The sequence below is a fragment of the Rhinatrema bivittatum genome, chromosome 3, assembly GCF_901001135.1.
Source record: "Rhinatrema bivittatum chromosome 3, aRhiBiv1.1, whole genome shotgun sequence".
NCBI classification, from domain to species: Eukaryota; Metazoa; Chordata; class Amphibia; order Gymnophiona; family Rhinatrematidae; genus Rhinatrema; species Rhinatrema bivittatum.
This window is the reverse complement of record NC_042617.1, coordinates 499,220,142-499,241,064: the sequence shown is the minus strand read 5'-3', so window position 1 is coordinate 499,241,064 and position 20,923 is coordinate 499,220,142. Positions and strand designations below refer to the sequence as shown.

Below are 20,923 nucleotides of genomic sequence, written 5' to 3'. Positions count from 1 at the left end.
ATGAAAGGTCTCAGGGGAGCTGGTGGTATACTGGCCACTGTGGTCATCATGGTCAGATATTGGGTTGGTTGCCCACTCCATGCATAGAGCTATTACCAGATCTCCCTCCTTACACCTAATTGTAGAGCTAGTACTGGGCTATCATCCATTTATGGAATTATGGCCAAGTCTAGGCTAACAGTCTAGAAGGGATCTCTGACTGACACAGTTTGGTTCTCTCTATACTCGGACATCATGATATGTGGGGTCCATAAGCTGTAGGTTAGATATCATGTGCACATGTGTACCTCATTGAAACAGAAAGGTACTTCCTCATTCCTGAATTGTGTAAACTTACTGTAGCTACTTTTTCTTTTGGGGTACCACAGTATCTTCTTAATGCCTCTTCTAAATGTAAGGGAAAATATTTGTCTCTTATTAAGTATTTGAACTTCTTGAAAGCATTTAAAGTATGATTTCAGAAAAGTTTCTGTATCTTAACTGAAAATATTATAAGACAGTGTACTAAGCTACAGAAAGTTCTTCCAGCCTATCTGGTCATGTGTTTAACTATAAACAGGTAGTTCCTCTTTTCTGGGACCTCTGCAGCTCTGGGCAGAAGTCCACTTCTGAGCATATGGCCTAGGATGGTCTACTTCCTAATCTGGATGGTCTACTTTCCTTCTCTACTGAAACAGATGGACTTCAGTGAGATTTGTTATTTTCTAGCCATCACAAGACTGTCTCATTCTGGACTGTCTAGCTCTAGACTGTCTATTCTTAGATCTGAGATGGTAGCAGAGATGTCTTTCCTATCAGAGGAAAAATGCTTCTTATCATCCTAATATCACAAATGCAGTTTTATATGGCTAAAACAATCTATAATATGTCTATATGAATCCTAATGCATGCCCTTAAACTGATAAGCATGGGGGTAATGGGGAATTGGATTCAAACAGCAACCAATGAGGGCTCTGACTTTCATGGCGTAGGAAACAGATAAGCATGGGGTAAACTACACAGCACAGCAGATACTACCTTAAGCTTTCTGGGCAGACTGGATGGACCATTTAATCCTTTTCTACTGCCATTTCTATGTTCTATGTTTCAGTGTTTCTTTCTGCAACTTGCAATTTTTTACTATGTAAAACAATTAATAATATTTCATTGTGTATAAACAATCAGTAAATATGTGTGTGGTTCTTGGCAGTGATGCACAGTTTTCCATTTTATGTAGGGGCAACCTGACCTTCCGTATTTTTCTTCCCTAATTCCTAACTCAACAGCAACATGTATATTAATTTTATTTATTTATTTATGTATTTATTTATTTATGTATTGAGTTTTATATACCATCGTTCTGTTTTGCCATCACAACGGTTTACAAAGTTTCGATATTTAACAGAGTGTTTAAAAGATTTGTGCGATTGTTAACATAGTTATTGTGGGCATTATAAACGTAGTTCGGATATTGAGCTATACATGTTATATTATGTGCTTACATTGGTTCCACATGGTTACATATGTCAGTTAGAGAGGTAAGTAATAAAGGGAGTCATTGGGTGTTTTGGTAGGCTTTGGAGAACATCCATGTTTTTAGTTCTTTTTTGAAGGTTTTTAAATTTTGTTGTGTTCTAAGTTCGGTTGGGAGGGTGTTCCAGAGTTTGGGACTTCCTAGGGATATGGCTCTTTTCTGAGTTGAGGTAAGTTGTATATGAATGCACGTGCATACGTTACCTCCCTGGGGGTAAATTTCAAGATGATTTACATGCTTAAAACTAGGTTTTACACATGTAAATGCACTTTACACGCGTAAATGGTCTTTTAAAAATGTGCTACAGTAGTATGCTACTTTTACATGTGGAAGTCCTTCGAAAATAATCCTCCCTAGGAATACCCACTACTTATCACTGTGCGACAGCAGCATGGAATCTATTTACTCTTTGGGATTTTGCCAGATATCTGTGACCTGGATTGGTCTCTGTTGGAAACAAGCTACTGAACTTGATGGCGTGTTGGTCTGACTCAGTATGGCAATTCTTATGTTATTATATTCTTATCTTCATTCTAGTAGAAGACTCTGTGAGGTCAATATTCAAAAGTCATTTAGGTGGTATATTTAGCCACCCTATCTGACTAAATTATAGACCGATGAGTAGCTAGCCAGCTATAATTTAGCTGGATATAAAAGGGCATTTCAGGAGTGCTCCTGGGAGGGGTTGAGTTTTCCGACTAACACAGCTGAATATAGGGTATATCCGGATAGGTTATTTGGCCTTGTGTGGTCGGATAACATGCCACTTAACTGGATATCTTTAAAGATACAATATCTAGCTAAGTAGGGCTGTCATTAAAGAAAAACAAAATAAATGAGCCAGTAGTCCATCTCCTCCCTCTCTCCCAAAATATCTTATAAAGGCCCTGTTGGACCGTAACCTCCTCACCCCCCCAAATCCTTAAAATATTACTGAGACCCCCCCCCCATTCCGGTGTTTTTCAAAATAAAAAATCAGGCTGTTTCCTTCCTTTCCTTCCACTCGCCCGCAAGGATTAACAGCATTGCGAAGACCCCTATTATCTGACCCTCCTTATCCACCCAATATCTTATATTTTATTGCCGAGAGCAAGGTGCCCTCCATCCTGTTCCTGGTGCTTCCATGCTGCTTCAAGAGATGCAGTGCTGGATGTATAAAATTATGCTTCCAGCACTGCCTTTTTCTTTCCGGCTAGTTCCCCATTTAGAAACAACACTGGAAGCATAAGCTTTACGTAAGCTAAGGGGGTCATTTATCAAAATGCTCTAAGGTGTTTTCGCATGCGTTAAGGGCTTATCGCATGCGAAAAGCCCTTAACACATGTGAAAACGCCTTTAATGCATGCGATAGCACCATATTGTATGGTGTGATGCAAATCTGAAAAAGAGAAGGAGTTAGGGGTGGGAGTGGGCTGGGTTTACCAGTTTGCAAAGTCCTATTGCATGGACTTAATGCTGATTTTAGCTACATCTTTTTCAGTAGTGTTAAGCTGATAGCTTGCATTAGGGGGTGGTAAGATGTTAGTGCATTTTGTGATGTCTCCTGAAAAGCCTGTTTTAGTAGGTGTGAAGCTCCTGGAGCACAAGCCTAGCCATCTGGGGGGGGGAAGAGAGAGAGACAGAGACTAGCCATAATGTCCTCTCCCTAGATAGGTATTTGTATCCCTATGGGAGGCCGACCTAGTAACTCGAGGTGAGGTTTATCTATTAGTGTAGTGGGTTAGGGGCCACTTTGACATTCAACATGAGAAGTACGAACAGAACAGTGGTCTCTTGTGAAGATTTGATGACCTACTGAGAGCGGAAACTTACCCAAAGATGAGATTGGTGCAATGTTCTCTCCACCTAGCTTGATGGACTCTCTACCTAGGTAACATCAAGCTAGGTGGAGAGAACATTGCACCAATCTCATCTTTGGGTGAGTTTTCTCTCTTCGAAGGTCATCAAATCTTCACAAGAGAGCACTGTTCTGTTCGTACATCTCACATTGAATGTCAGAGTGGCCCCTAACCCCCTACACTAATACGTAAACCTTACCTCGAGTTACTAGGTGGGCCTCCCATAGGGATATAAATACCTATCTAGGGAGAGGGCATTTCGGCTGGTTTCTCTCTCTCTCATCTGAGCTCCTTGGAACCATTAAAATTGGTACCCCAGTGGTTGATTGCAGGAAATACAACAGGTCTGGCATGTATCACAAAGTATGAAAACATTATCACAATCTGCACTATCTTAGCTCTTTTTCACATAGGGGCAGATTTTAAAACAATATGTTTGCTGGTACTTTTGTTCGCGCCACCGGCGCGAACAAAAGTACACCAGATTTTATAAGATACGTGCGTAGCCGCGCGTATCTTATAAAATCCGGGGTCGGCGCGCACAAGGGGGTGCACATTTGTGCAACCTGCGTGCGCCGAGCCCAGCGCGGCCTGCCTGTTCTCTCCGAGGCCGCTCCGATTTCGGAGCGGCCTCGGAGGGAACCTTTCTTCGCCCTCCCCCCACCTTCCCCTCCCTTCCCCTACCTAACCCACCCCTCCGGCCCTATCTAAACCCCCCCCCCCTTAACTTTGTGCGTGTCGCCGGCAGCCCCGCTCCGTCCTCCGGTCCCGGGGGCGTGGTCTGGAGGCCTCGACCACGCCCCCCGGGCCCGCCCCCAAAATGCCACGTCATTTTGGGAACGCCCCCGGACACGCCCCCTCCCTCCCCGTTTCGAAATCCCCAGGACTTACGCGCGTCCCGGGGCTTTACGCGCACCGGCGGTCTATGCAAAATAGGCGCGCCGGAGCGCAGGGGTTTTAAAATCCGCCCCATAGGTATTAGCTCAAATTGCAATGAACTGTTTATTTGCATAAAACACACCCCTTTTGCTATCGCATGCGATACTTATCGCATTTTGATAAATCCAGGCCTAAATTAGTAAAAGGCACAGGCACTATGTTAATTTTGGATTACAGGACACAAATAAAACAGAAGATTATAGTAGGTGCTATACCAGCATGACAGAAAAAGACATCTTACAAAGGATACTTACAGACATGTGGCAAAGGGGGAGCATGGGGTTAGCTAGTCAGCTGGTGCCATTTTGGAAAATAGCATGGATGGGGCAGGAGCAAGTGGGTATCACTTCTGGCCCCCCTCAAACCATCCCTCAGCTATTGTGTAAGTTTGGAGGGCTAATGAGGAATGGGGTTAAGTATCACAATCTTTCAGAGAGGAAAATGGGACGGGCCTTTACAAGTCCCTTGGCTTTTAACTTGTTTGGCCTGTGAGGGGCTTTGGGGACAGGGTTGTTGGCCATTATCAACACCAGGGAGTATTTACTATGGAGGGGAGCAGGGCTGACAGGTCTCTTTAACATGGCGTTCCTTAATGGGGCAACTGGCAAAAGAGATGTTTTGCTCATTGCCATGGCCAGGAATGTGCAAAACCTTTTGCACAAAAGAGAGCTATGCATGCAAATGAGCTTACTTGCATGCATAGCAACCTTCCACAAAACAACTGCTAACCCAAGAAAATACCACCAGTTAGTATATCGGCCTGTTAGTGATTCTGTAATATATAGCTTTAAATCAATAAAAAGTTTCATCCATTTAGTACCAGAATGATTCTTAGTTATCTTACAATACCATAATATTAACTTTAGAATGCAGATTTCAGTCAGAGAATAAAGTCTAGTTTTAAATACTGTATATGAATCTGGAATGACTGTGCTTGGCTCTTAATCAAAAGCAAATTAACTCAGGGTGAGCTGGAAATATTAATTTCAATAATAAATTTGGAAGATCTTTGTTATTTTAATTCTGAAGCCCTATTCAAATGCTTGATTGCACACATAAAAGTACAGAATAAAAATTAATTAAAATAGGAAATGATGCACAAGGAATTAATTGTTCCTAGTAAGGTGAATTTTCAAAACGTTACGCACATAAAAATTAGCATATATGCATGTAAGTAGTCTCTATTCGCGTATTCCGAGTTTTATAAAAGTCCAAAATACACATATATTTTCATTTTTCCATGCACATTTATGCATGTAACAAAGGGACTGTCTAGAGGCATTCCTAGGCGGGGCCATAAGTTATGCATGTATGTTGATATTTTAAAAGACAACTTACTCATGCACATTTTCCAACTTACTTGTGTATTTTTATATCTGCTAATTATCTGGCTTAAATGATATTAAGCCTGTTTACTGTGTAGTACTGACTGGATGGGAGGTCAGGGTGAACTTCAGGTTGAAGAACTAGGATGGTCTCGATGACGTAGAGAAGGACTGGGCAAAATGGTCATTTCACTCACGCACATGTATTTTAAAATACACTGATTTATACGTGTAAATCTCGACTTACGCAAGAAGGTCATACTTTATTTTAGAATGTAAAATATATGCACGTATGTTTTTTTAAATAGGTGGATAAAGCACGACTGTTCACTGCATTGAAATATGTGGTTACGTGGTTTCAATGTTTACCATTGGTTGGTAAACATGCACGTATTTTATAATATTGTGCATGTTACACAATATTAGGGTAAAACTACGTGTAATCACATGCACATGTATATGCTAGTGTGCGCAGTTGCTTCCAGGGTATCCTCCCGCCTTTATATGTAAGTAGAGGCAAGCTTTCTGCTAATGGACCTGTTCATGACATCCACTCATAGGGAGGATAAATTTCAACGAGACCTCTGTGGATTTTACACATAGAAATGGCCTTTTACAAAATTGCCTGTTGTGTCAAGCTCATGTAAGTTTATCTGGACTGACTTATGTGTATGCTTGTTTTGAAAACTGGTGTAACCTGCACACATTTATGCCAACTTTCTTATGCTAGTTGTTTGAAAATGATCCCCAAAATGAACAGCTGAAAACATTTCTAGTGTAAAGATTACATAGTGACCTCCTGAGGAGCTTGCACCAACTACACTATGCAAGACTAAAACATAAAAAAACAATGACAAGAAAAAATGTTGCATATGTTATGTTAATTCTGACCTGGGGTAGCTTATTTGTATGTTTCAAACTGTGTATTTTCTTGCCAAGAAAATATCTCATTTCTAGTGCTGTCCTAGGGCGAGATACAAAGACAAATAGCAGCATCTATGGTTACATTATTTAATATTTCAAATTAATAAATACACTAAATTAAAAACAAAGCACATATTTTAACCCATAACTTACAGTACAGGTTTATCACAAAGACATTTTCAGCAGTTCTCATTGGCCCTAGCTGAGATATTTTAACGTAGGGCTCAGTTCACCTAAACTTACAAAACTATATGACTCAAAGCTATTCTTTAAGTTCAGTATATAAAAATATTTACATCTACATTAAAAAAAAAATCAGTTTAGAGGCTCTTTGTATCTTATAAAAATAATGAACACTTTAGTGTAATAGGTAACTATAAAATAGTAGGTAACCATGTTATCCACAAAGGAGCTGAAGGATCTATAGAAAACAGAAAGCTGGAAACCCACAATCCAGCAACGCACAGGTATTACAACCCCCCCCCCCCCCAAAAAAAAAACAAAAAACAGATGTGGAAATAAACATAAAAATTCTCAAAAAATAAATACTTCAAAAATTGTTTTTATTGACAAAATCTATTTAAAAAAAACTGGAGAAAAATCTTAACAGCAGATTCAAACAACAATTCTTAAGAGGCATTTTCAGGTATTTGAACAGCTTTACTAATGATGGCAGGTTTGATGGACACCCATTTGACTGGTATAAGAAATTGTTTTGGGGAAAAATATAAAGGTGGGTATTTGAAAGTTCTGCCTGGTATAACTTTCTATATCAGACATGTCTCATGTTTTGTCTTTGATTTATTAATAGTTCTATCCTCCCTTCTAATGTTGGAATGGTTTTCCCATCTGTACATTAATAATATCTTGGTTATTTGAATCTGCCATTTCAGAAAAAATGTTTTCCTGATTTTTAAATACGTTTTGTCAATAAAAGTAATTTTTTAAATACTTGTTTTTGGGAATTTTTATATAATTTTCTCTTCATCCTTTTTTGCATATTGCTTATATCTACAAAAGAGCTGACATATCTATACAGAGGGGATAAACTAAAGACAAATGTATCTTATTCCAGCTTTTGGGTGGAACCACTAAGAATCTATTCATTCAACTCTGCACTTATTCAGGTTCAGTGGCACACATCAACAGAAATGCTCATCAAACAGAAGGCTCACTCACTCAATGAGGGTCACTTTCATATACATCTGATCACAAAGCTGTATTTCAAATGTTGGATGGTAGGTAGACAGATCACATTTCTTAATCTTCATATCCTGCCAAACATTAATTTAAATCCTTGATCCTATCATCAGTATCAGCTATGTGTAATGTTCAATGGCTCTTTAAATACCTGCACAGTGCCACACTTAGTCACACATGGGACTTTCATTCTAATTCCTTAACCATAACATACAGGGTCATTTATCAAAATGCGTTACGGCGTTAAAGTGCGCGATAATGCCATAATGCATGCGATAATTATCGCAACACCTGGAGCGAAAGCAAATTTTACAAATGTATTCAAGGGGGAGGGATCAATGAAAATGAGGGGCAATATCGCAGCATGCGATAGTATAATGCACACTATCACCGGAAATAACTACACCTTTTTTCCTGGAGTTAAGCTGTGCGATATGCCCGAAACGACCAAAACACAATTTGCGATAAATATCACAAATTTTGTTTCGGGCATTTTTGGGCAGGAAAGGTGAGAGGGGAGAGGGAGGAGAGGAGTAGAGTGTAGTGGTGAGGAGAGAAAGAGAGAGATAGCCTCTGGGGTGGCACACATACTAGTCACTATACTGCTATAGGAGGACCAGCTAGTAACTAGAGGTGAGCATTTGGTGGTGGTCTAGGGTTTTGGAGCCAGTTTTACATGCAGAGTGAGACATACGAACTGCATAGAAGACCTCGTTGAAGATGTGACGTGATATGTAGTGAGGAAAGCCACAAAAGATGAGATTTCTACAATGTTTTCTCATCCTAGCTTGATGGACTCTCTACCATGTGTCGACATGCTGTAATTTAATATCATGTGTGTACACACATGCATATCATTTAAAATGTCCCACGTGTATTACCAGCATATGCACACACAAAGGGAAAACCAATTTTTTCATGTGCTTAGAGGGGAGGGGGAGAGAGAGAGAGAGAGTGTACTGTAGCAGACACAATATGACACTATAAGCTAGATTTTAAAAGGCCTGCGCGTGCATCCATTTGTGCGTGGTTCCCGGCACATTGACGTGGCTATTTTATAACATGATTCAAACCCAACCTGAGCTGAAAGTTCCCCTCTTATTGTGGCATAATATATATAGTGTCATATTCTCTTTCTCTTTCCCTCTCTCTCTCCCCCTCCCTCTCCTTCCTCCTAGTATATATGGTAGTTCAGCAGTCTTGAAAATCCCTAAAACTTGAGATCTCCAGACTTGCTCCTCAGAAGGACTAGCAGTAAAGTTACACAGATAACAGACTGACGCACGCTATGGTCAGCTTTTCTAAAATTGGAAGTTATACGCGTAACTCTCGGCCTCGCCCATGCCCCGCCCCTTTTCCACCCTCTTGTTCTTGACACGTTGATGGGTCGCTTTTAAAATCTACCTGTTAGTTAGTACAGGGGTTAGCAACTCAAGACCAAGAGGGCCACAAACAGATGTGCTTTTCAGGATATCCAAAATGAATTTGATGAGATATATTTATATACAATGGAGGCAGTGCTTGCACACTTATCTCATTCATATTTATTGTGGATATCCTGAAAACCTGAGCTGTTTTCAGCACTCGGGGACCAGAGTTGCCTACCCACCTCTAGCAGGTATTCTTGAACCAGTTCTAGGACAAACAGGAGGTACCCTAATGGATCCTTCTTCCAACCTCAGTAAATACGCTGAATTGCAGTCTGGAAACTGCCATCCTGTGCACTTCCAATGTAGCTATGGGCAGCTGCACTGGAAGTGTAAGTTATCAACATAATGCCCAGCCAGGATTACCACTTAACTGGATATCTTTTTAAGAAATCTGATTTAAGTGGCAGGTTATCTAGCCTCACAAGGCCAGATAACTTTAAATCTGAAGCAAATCTAAAGTCTTCTGGTTAACTTAGCCATATATAACTGAAATTCAACTAAGTTAGCTAGATAACGTTGGCATGCCCCGGAACCCCTTTTTTTTATCTGGCTAAATTATAGTCGGGTAATGACTTATCCGACTATAATTTAAACAGATAAGTAGTTAAATATAGCAACACTTGCCATTTAGATGGATATCTTGTGAGTTATTGACTTTGAATATTGACTTTGTTCTAAATAAAAGGGTTACATTAAGGGGCAGATTTTAAAAGCCCTGTGCACAAGCGCGCCTATGTCGCATGGGCCACCGGCGCACGCAAAGCCCCGGGATGTGCGTAAGTCTCGGGGCTTTGCTTGGGGGGCGTGTCGGGGGCGGCGCAGCATTCGGGGGCGTTTCGGGGGTGGGGCCGTGGGTGTGGTACTGGCCCAGGGGCATTCCGGGGTGTAACCAAGGCCTCCGAACCAGCCCCCGGGCCGGGGAATGGCGCGCCGGCACCCTGCTGGCGCGCGCAAGTTACGCTTGCCTGAGGCAGGTGTAACTTTCTGCACAAAGGTAGGGGGGGATTTAGTTAGGACTGGGGGGTGAGTTAGGTAGGGGAAGGGAGGGGAAGGTGCGGGGGCGCCGGAAAAAAAGTTCCCTCTGAGGCTGCTGAGCATATAGCACCTCTAGGATAATACAAATCATAATGCAAGTACGAACCCCTAGGATAATGCATACTCAGCGCGCGCAGGTTGCACAGTTGTGCACCCCCCTGCGCACGCCGACCCTGGATTTTATAACATGCGTGCAGCAGCGCATAACTTTAAAAATATACCCCTAAATGAATAAGGAATCCTAGGGTCCTTACATACATTATAAGTATGCATTATCCTAGGGGTTCGTACTTGCATTATGATTTGCATTATCCTAGAGGTGCTATATGCATTAAGAGTACCATGATTTTTGAAAAGCATAGCTCATGTATATTTTGATACCTTTATGCTTTTGGAAATTATCGAGTTTTCCATATCTGATATAATTAATTATATACAGTTATGATTTTTTTAAAGCAAGTATTTTTTAAATGAAAGTATTTTCTCTCTGCTGTGAGGTGAGGAATGAACTTACTCATCCTAGGCCATGCTATTAAACAGATGTATTTTTTTGGCTTTTGTTCTTACAGTTTATTTATTTATTTATTATTTGACGGTTTTTCTATACCGATATTAGTAGGCACATCATATTGGTTTACATCAAACAATAGATGGGGGGGGGGGGGGGGAAACAACATAGTGCAACATAGTTCAACAAAGTGCAGCAACTAGAGAGAACTAGATAGACGAGCCAGAAATGAGGAACTGGAGATGTAACCTATTAACGTATTAACTTAGAAGGCATAAACTAGTGGTAATGAGTTGATGTTTACTGTTTTAAAATGCTCACTTTTGGGACCTATGGAATTGCTGTCATTTGGACTATTTTGCGTTTGGCAATCTGCAGGCTCCTCCCACAGACAGCCACACTTAACCTGGGCTGGGCCTTACCCCTCATCAGGACGCTGCCAGCCTGCCTCTCTCCCAAGCGAAGCAGGATGCCTTGCCACGAATCGGCAGGACACTACTAAAGGCCATTGTAGAAAGACACCACTGACACTGTTGGTCCTTGCTGCCCCTAGGGCGCTAGTGCACCAACTTTCCCAGCCTTAAAGGCCAGCGGCAGGAAAACCCTACAAGCACCCTCAAATGATGTCACCCTCTCTGGCCTACATAAGGCCATGGCAGACATCCCTTGGCACCTTGGCAAGTCTCCTACTGCCTAGTAGTGTGATTGCCTCAGCATTCTTGTTTCTGCATTCTCTAGTTCTGAGCCCTTGTTTTCAGTTCCAGCTTCTTCAGTTCCCAAGCTTTCACTCTTCAGTTTTTGTGGTCCTTGTCTCGTTCATCTCCCTGTGGTCAGTCATCAGTTCCTTAGTTCTTCAGTGTGCCTTGCCTCCTGTGTTGCTCTTTACCTTCCTTGCTCTGCCTCTCCGTCCTTCCTTTCCCCTTTGATGGACTCTCTGTATTGACCTTGGCCTGATTATTGGATTTCCTTGAACACTGACCACCTTTAACCACTGCCTGACTCCTGGACCTTCTTGAACGCTACCTGCCATCAACCCTCGCCTGTTTGCAGAATCACACAGCAAGCTTGACAGATCTTCCGACCATCATCAAAGGCCCCACCTAAGAGCTGCCTGCTCTGGCAACCCAAAGGCTCAACCCAAGGGGAACGTAGGCTGGTATAGGCAAGCTCCTTTTGGGCCTCTGCCTCCTCTGACTTTGCATGCCAATTGCTGGGGACCTGCAGGCTCCTCCCTGCAGGTTACACTAACTCCACCTCAGTCCAAATGTCTACATTTCCAACAGGCTATGGGGGAAGTTTTGGCCCTTTTTTTCTCCCCCGTTAAGACTGTCGCTGTAATGTGACATCAAAGGGGGTCTTTACATAATCACGGTGCCTTGCCCTGCTTACCAGGACCTATGGAAATAAATACTGTCATCTGGGCTATGGGGGAAGTTTGGCCTTTTTTTCCCATGTTAGGACTGTCGCTGCAGTGCGACAGAGGGTGCCTCTACATAGCTGCAGCACCCTGGGGTGCATTGCCACTGGTGTGCTCTGAAGCCATGCACCTAAGGGGTGCGTCCCTATGCCCACTTTTGGTTCTTCCTAAATTCTGTTGCCCAATGGGTAAGAAACAGAAGAAAGTGCTGTAATCAGTTCAGCAAAGATTGACACTCCTGTCCCAATTTCTCAGTCCCATTTAGAAATTTTTTTTTCTACTGGTACTGTCTTGGAGCAGGTGATTGAGGGCCCTGCCTCTTCTCCATCAGAAAATGTATCTTTCTGAGCCCTAACGCAAGGCTGCCACTCATTTTGGAGGTATAGAGTGTAGAATAGTGAACTGCATATATCATGCACATGTATCTATAGCACTATGAAGCACTATGATCACTGAACTTACCAGAGAATCATCCAGCACGGATGACATCATTCCTGGAAGGATGGAACTAACTTTGTTTATTTTACTGATAACAAGAGGCCTGTGGCCTATAGTAAGAGCACGCAAATGTACACATGCTAAAATATATATTGATTGGCTATTAAAGGTAATGGGTGTGGATTATGCAGATGGCTGGTGTTAGCAGACCCAAGACCCTTATAAGCTGAGCACACTCGTTAGAACACTGAGCAGATTCTGAACAGACGTTGTACACCTTTGCTTGTATCATTTTCTCTGTATCACCTTCTGCTCCATAGAGGAACTTTCCGCCTTCCTCTATTAATTTTCTTTATTATCAATAAACCTCTTTCTTTATAATTGTTTGAAGCTGGTATTCATTCTGTTATCAGATAGAGGTGAAAGGCCTCTCTTTTAACATCTGGAGGCACCCGCGCTGGGATTCACAGGAAGGTTTAGAGCAACCCCTTTCCTGGGAGTCACCGTCTGCAGCAGCTGGCGGACACTGCTTAAGGCTTTCGACTAAATAACCAGCATCCACTAAGGGTGAACGCTGGGTTGTTAGCTTGTACTTAGTACTCTCAGAGTCGTGATGAGAGTCCGGCAGCTGCCACTGAGGTCTGATTAAACTCTTTCATCCTTCGGATCCATGACGCTGGTTCTTAAGAGTAAAAGTTCTTCGGTTAATTGGGTATGTATGTGAGTGCTGTAATCAGTTCCAGCAAAGATTGACACTCCTGTCCCAATTTCTCAGTCCCATTTAGACATTTTTTTTTCTACTGGTACTGGTCTTGGAGCAGGTGATTGAGGGCCCTGCCTCTTCTCATTCAGAAAATGTATCTTTCTGAGCCCTAACGCAAGGCTGCCACTCATTTTTGGAGTGTATAGAGTTAAAGTGAGTTCAGAAGTTTGGGAAGCCTGAACTACATTTACATTCAGTCTTCCCTTCCTTGCTGGATATGGAGTTGATTTAACGGGCTACTCTGAGTGATGACTCTTCCCTTGTGGTGGGTCATCTCACCTGGGGTCCCTTCCTTTGTCCTCTGTAGAACAGAAACCTGCGACTATTGCATTAGACTCTCTCTATGATCCACAATTAAGAACCTGCAAGGAGATCCTTTTGGTTAGGACTGATAAATCATTAATATGTAGGAGAAGGTTAGTTCTCAAATGGACTCTCATACAGTAGGGATGTGAATCGTTTTTAACGATTTAAATTATCGTCTGATATTTTAAAATCATCATTAATTGGTAAGGGACTCGATACAATAGGAATTCCTCGATTTATCGTGAAAAATCGTTAAATCGAGTACGGGAATTATTTGGGGGGAGGGCGGGAAAACCGGCACACCAAAACAACCCTAAACCCACCCGAACCCTTTAAAATCAATCCTTACCCTCCCCCACCCTCCTGAAACCCCCCCAAAATGTTAAATTACCTGTGGTCCAGTAGGGGGAGGTCCCGGCGTGATCTCCCACTCTCGGGCCATCGGCGCCATTTTGGCTACCACTGATAAAATGGTGCCGATGGCCCGATAAAAAAAACAACCCACCCCGACCCTTTACAAATTACCCCTTTGCTTCGCCCACCCTCCCGACCCCCCAAAAACCTTTACATGTACCGGGTGTCTAGCGAGGGGGTCCGGGAGCCATCCCTTCAATCATACCCTCGGTGCCGGTGGCCGGTGCTGGACTGGTTTCAAATGGGCGCCGATTGCCTTTGCCCTCACTATGTCACAGGGAGCGACCGCTCCCTGTGACAAAGTGAGGGCAAGGCGATCGACTGCCAGTATGGCGCCGATTGCCGCTCCCTGTGACATAGTGAGGGGCAAAGGCGTGTGACATAGTGACAAGGTGAGGGCAAGGCGATCGCGCCATTTTGAAACCAGTCCAGCAGCACGCACCGGCACCAAGGGTAAGATTGAAGGGATGGCTCCCGGACCCCCCGCTAGACATGTAAAAGGTTTTTGGGGGGGTTGGGAGGGTGGGAGAAGCAAAGGGGTAATTTGTAAAGGGTCAGGATGGTTTTTTTTTAATCGGGCCATCGGCACCATTTTTATCAGTGGTAGCCAAAATGGCGCCGATGGCCCGAGAGCGGGAGATCACGTCGGGACCCCCCCCCCCCATTGGACCACCAGGTAATTTAACATTTTGGGGGGGGTTCGGGAGGGTGGAAGAGCAAAGGGGTCATTTGTAAAGGGTCAGGGTGGGTTTTTTTTTATATGCTCAGGCCTCACTAAAAAATTAACTATGTGAATTAGAATCGGAACCAATTCCAATTCACATCTCTAACGATCCAATTTTTTTCTCCCTCCATCTGAACCTGATCGTTAAAACAATCGGGCACATGATTCACATCTCTATCATACAGTACAATTGCAAGATCATGATAGAAAGATATCCAGTATTGATTCAGAAGTTTCCACCTTACAAAATACATCTTTAGCTTTGATTAAAGAAAATGGAATACTTCATCAGTAATTTAAGAACTTGGAGAATTTTTCACAAAGGTTTAACCTTCGTATACTGAATTTCCTAAATGTTCTCAAACTATGCCTATTGGTATGTTAAAAAGGTTTAAACTCAAATGTTGAATGTTTAAACTTCTCATTGGAGTCTTTTCTTCAAGTGGTTAAGTAAGGATTTTTATTTGCTTTCTCGACCGATGTAGATCCAACAGCTGTTTTCTGTCCTATAATTCAATGTTCTTATGGGAATTCTGAAAGAGTTGTATTACCTCAGTCCCTTGATAGTTTACCAGGACAAACTCTTGTAATCTTTGCTTGAGAAGTTGATAAAATTGTAATATGGAAAAAGTTTTTCAAGTTGAGGGATAAACTCTTTCTTGGAAAAAAGATTGCTATTTTTTCTGATGTTTCAAGAACAATTTAGTGTAAATGGAAATTATTTTTGGATAAGTGGCAGCAAATGGCTGCTATTGGAGGGAAATTTCTTTTACAATTCCCTTGTAAATGTTGTATTGTTGTATTGAATGAAAGGTATTTGGTTTTTGATCCAGAACAATTAGATAATTTACTTTCTAATAGATTACCTTTTTTTTGATTGATTGACTGGTATGTTTGGGTTAAGTCTTATGAGGATTATACTGGATACATTTCTTTTTCTTTATTATCCTTATTTATGTCCCATACAAGCCGTTAAGCCCGTTAAAACGGGCTACATTACATTTTGTTTTCAGTCCATTTTCTAACACAGCACCCTTCTATACTTTTTCTCCCTCTCTCCCCCTTCCCCTCGTTCACTCCTCCCTTTCCTCCACTCAGTCTTACTCACCCTCTGTCTCCCACTGCCTTCTTCCCCTCACTCTCACCTCCCTCCCCTTCCCTCAGTCACCCCCCCCACCTCTCTCCCCTTCCCTCAGTCACTCCCCACCCTCTCTCAATCCCATCCCCTCCCCATCAGCCCTCCTCCACTCCCTTTTTCTCTGCTCCACAACTTCTTACACCTTCCACTTACTCACATCCCTGTCTCTCATCTCTCCCTCATTCTCCCTCTCCCCCTTCCACTTACTCACATCCCTGTCTCTCACCTCTCCCTCATTCTCCCTCTCCCCCTTCCACTTACATCCCTGACTCTCACCTCTCCCTCATTCTCCCTCTCCCCTCACTCTTCCCCCCCCCCCCCCCCCCCCCCACACTCACCCACTCCTCCCCCTCTCACTCATCCCTCCCTCCCCGTCCCTCCCCCTCACTCAGTCCCTCCCTCCCCGTCCCTCCCCCTCACTCAATCCCTCCCTCCCTCCCTCTCACTCAGTCCCTCCCTCCCACTCAGTCACTCCCTCCCACTCTCTCTCTCCGTCCCTCCCACTCAGTCCGTCCCTCCCTCCCTCTCTCTCCTCCCTCCCTCGCTACTGGCCTCTGCGCCGACCTAACGCTCCTCCCTCCGCCGCCCGCCCTCCTCCATACCCGAAGCCCCACCTCCCCCACCGCCTCCTCCTCCCCGCTCCTCCTCTCCCGCTACCACTCGCCGCCATGTTTTTTTTTTCCTGACGCTGCCTAAGAGACCGACATTCTTCGCCCGCACATGCGCAGTAGAGCTGCTCTCTACTGCGCATTTGCGGCACGTCGGTCAAGCGTCGTTTATCTAGTTAGATTTATAGACTATATATAGATAATTCATATGTTTATTTTCTTTAATTGTTTTTTTCCTAATTTTATATTGTTTTAGTTGATTCTTTGATTCTTGTGTCAAGATTGTAAATCTTTAAAAATTCAAGAAACAAAAAATTGTAAAATGTTCATTTTTAAAGGTTATTTCTCATGTGGCCTATTTCCTGACTTTTTCAAATAATTTTGCATTCAGTAAGCTTTTAAAATCATTTTCAGTGTATTATGTTTTGCTGCTGTTTACCCAAGAATTAATAACATAGTCTGTTCTATATCATGTGTAGGATATTATTCTAGTTTTTTATTGAACTTGCTGATTTTCTGCCTCTTCTTAATTTTAGGTGAATGGCTAGAACAGGGGATGTTAATAAGATATAATGCACTCATTGGACTCTCTGGCACCGAGGGGCTGTCTAATATTGAGGCATTATCACCAGCTGGTGTTTATATACAATCTCCAACTAATGTGATAGAGGTAAGCATCATGGTTTCATGGAGTTCCATTTAATGTAGTATACATGATAGAATAGGCAACACCAGTCAGAACAGGAGATAATGAAGAAAGTGCATGCAGGGCAAAAATTGCTTCGTAATTCCCAAGTACAGGAAAATAGAAACAGAGAATATAGTGGTAGATAAAGACTGTAAAGCCCATCTTGTCTGTCTATTTTTCCTTCTTCCTGCAATTCTATAGATCCTATTATATCTCAAATGGCAATGAATTTCAGAGGGACGGTACATAGCAGGACTGACAGCAAAGCTGAAAAGAACATAAGGCACAGTAGAAGTATAAGAGATGGGAGTAAGGGTAAAGCAAAGTATGTGATGGAGATGATGCAATATTTTTAGTTACATAGATTTGAACCTAACTCCTATAGACTACACTCAAAATATTTTTCCCATCATAAAATTTACATTTCTTATTTTAAATATTCCTTTTCCCCACTGATTCCAATAGATTTGGAGCATATAATTGTTTTTGAAGTGTGGGTAACCATTATTGGCTTCCTATCCTTACTTTGAGTTGACATCACAGTTGGAGCTTAATCTATTCAATGTTCCCAAATCCAAGCATTAATGATATTGGATAGGCAATGCTACATATTTCAAAATATAGAGATGATAAATGAAGCTACAACCTCTTTCAAGGACCTGGACTTTTGAAAAAAACAGAATTATGATGGAGATATGACTCCTTTATAGATTGCAAAATAAAAGAGTAATTAAGTTGCTTTTTATTGAATATTTGTTATTTGTTTAAATAGAATTGCATTAAATCTGTACTACATGTGCAAAGATTTTTCATGTCATTTTTGTTTCGGGTCATTATCTGTCAAATTTTGTTTTTATAATGATTCAGGAGGTATTTATTTCGTGTTTCCCTCATTTTGGAATTAGTGTGCACTAACGGGGCTTAATGCACACCAACTTCATGTTTGTGCGCACTAAGTCCTGTTAGTGTGCACTAACCAGTTTTCCTAATTTTGGGCATAGTGAACACTAATGGGACTTTGGTGCACACTAACTAGATGTTAATGTGCATTAAGTCCCATTAGTGCACACTACCTAGTTTTCAAATTTCGGAGTTATTGTGTCCTAATAGGACTTAGGGCGCATTAACTGGTTGTTAAATGTTACCAGTAAGTTAAAAATGTTACCAGTAAGTTAAAAAGTGTCAATTGGGGAGCAGTTCGTTAGCTAAAGATATGGTTCTGTATTCCCATTGCTGTCTCCTATATGCGCGTCCATACTGAATTGTGCATATAGTCAATTTTATAATATTGCGCATATACATTTGTATCTATAAATGGCTGTGGCTCGAGCCACCATACTCGCGTACATATACTCCTGTGCAGCTGTTTAAAAGTTACCTTTTCAGTATTTTGGGATATATCTTATTTAGCGCCATGGCCTTTTCCACTTTCAGTTTTATTAGTTCTACCAAAACAATCTCTTCTGAATATGGGGTGGTATTTAACCCACACCCATCCGTACTATGCCAACCAGCTGTAGTCTCTCCAAGGTCTTCTTTAGTGAATACAATTTGCTTTTTTTCTTATCTCTTTCCACATATTGCTCCTTATCATCTTTCTGGCCTTCCTCTGACATATCTGAAGAATGTTTTGTCACCCCACTTTACCTCTTTAGCAATCCTTTCTTCCACTTGAGCTTTAGCCATCTAGATTACTTTCCTCATGTTTTTCACCTTCACCAGGTATTCTTGCCTGTGTTCTTCTTTTGAGATTTTATGTATTTTTTGAATGCTGATCATTTTGCCTTTATTTTTTTCTGCCACTTTGTTGGAGAACCATATTGGTTTCTTTTTCCTCTTACATAAAGATTTGTTGCCATTATTATAGCTCATTTTAGTTTGGCCCACTATTGTTCCACTTCACCTTATTTTCTCCAGCCTTCTTCTTGAAGGTACTTTCCCATTTTAGCAAAGTCTGCATTTTTTAAATTCTGGGCTTTGAACTTTGTGTGACTTCTCTCTGCCTCAACCAATATATCAAAGCATATATCTAATCACTGGTGCTCAATTGGACATCTACCTGGACATTAAAGAGATTGTCTCCATTGTGAGTACCATGTCCAATATTGCCCACCCCTTGTAGGTTCCATCACCATTTGTTTGAACAGAGTCCCTTGAAGGGCATCCACAATCATTCTATTTCTTATAGATTCTGCAAAGGGATATTCCAATCCACATCCAGCAAATTAAAATCTCCAAGCAGTAACACCTCTCCCTTCCTTCCCAACTATTGGATGTCTTCAGCCAGATCTCTGTTCAGTTTCTCTGTCTGAGTCAGGGGAATGTACACACACAACCATTTTAGGTGGAAGTTCCATCACCTCTTTTTGAAAAGCTCACAGTACTTCCTCCTTTCCCAATGCCTTCTGAATTTCAGTTGCTTGGAGATATATATATATATATATATATATATATTTTTTTTTTTTTTTTTACATAGTCATCACCTCTTTGACCTTTTAAAACTGTTTCATGCATTTTTTACTCTTGCATATAAATTTGGGCTTCTATGACCCATTAATACATACAAGGAAGAAGAAGCAAAAAAGGAGGAGGAATCTATATAGAAAAAATACATATCTTGGATATAATGGACTCTGCCTGAACAGTAAGCACTTCTGATTGCTTCTCTGCCATGAGTTAATGGGGATAATATAATATGTTTCTGCCTGTATGTTCCAAGCAGTGGCTGGGAATGCTGTGTCAAACTTGGTTTGTGCATGCAAGGGGAGTGGAAGGTAAGAAGGCAACATTGTACCATTATATATATATATATATATATATATATATATATATATATATATATATATATTTTTTTTTTTTTTTTTTTTTTTTTGTATAACTCAATGAGTCAAGGAAGTGGAGTTGCATGTTTGAAAAAAATATCAGTCTATTTTTCACAGATCATAGCAGTGATTCATCATTTGAGGGATATGTCGATGATGATGATCCAAACTTTCTTCTGGGAGTGATGACTGCTCTGTACATGAAGATCAAATTCCCTATGAAAGTTCATCCAGCAGTGATAGAAAGGAGTTGGTGGTGCTAGCAACCAAAATGCCAAATCCTACAGTGGTGCAGAGAACAGGAACATCCTGTGACTAGCATGTTTGAGTCAGACCTATGGCTTCATAGCCCAAGGAAGCACAATCACTAAGTCCTGAGAATATCCCACATGCTGCTACCATGAGACGCAGATATGACAAGTTATGTCAAAAAGCTCCACAACAGAAGTGTAGCAAAATGACAACCAAAACACATTGTGTATGAAGGAGGTAGACCAACACAAGCAAACTGAAGGAACAATATTTCAGAAACTTTTACTATATTTATGTCTGACAATATTTTGTCAGCTGTGAGAGAGACAAACAGGAAGGCAGAGTATAAGTTCAAGAAGTTATGATAACATAAAAAAAAATGGAAACAGCTAGATGATACTTAAAGGAAGGGATACATAGATCTCCTCATTTTGAGTGGCTTATTCTATGGAGGCCATAAAACCCTGAAAGAGTGTGGTCTCTAGGCAGAGGGTGTCCTTGTTTTTATATAACAATGGGTTTGGAAAGATGCCAACAAATAGCACTACACATGTTTTGATAATAAGGTTACATTTGAGGAAAGGTGAGCTGGGAACAAGTTTGCTGCCTTCTGTGATGTGTAGACATTGTTTTTGAAGGAG

General features: G+C 41.5%; 1 protein-coding gene across 3 annotated transcripts in view; it reads left to right on the top strand.

The window, feature by feature from the left end:
* Positions 1–20,923, top strand: part of PKHD1 (PKHD1 ciliary IPT domain containing fibrocystin/polyductin) — a 1,284,809-nt gene that overhangs the window by 620,232 nt on the left and 643,654 nt on the right. For all 3 annotated transcript variants that reach the window (XM_029596114.1, XM_029596113.1, XM_029596115.1), the window contains one exon: positions 17,057–17,190. In XM_029596114.1, the coding sequence (XP_029451974.1) occupies positions 17,057–17,190 (134 nt within the window). The remainder of the gene's footprint in view (positions 1–17,056; positions 17,191–20,923) is intronic.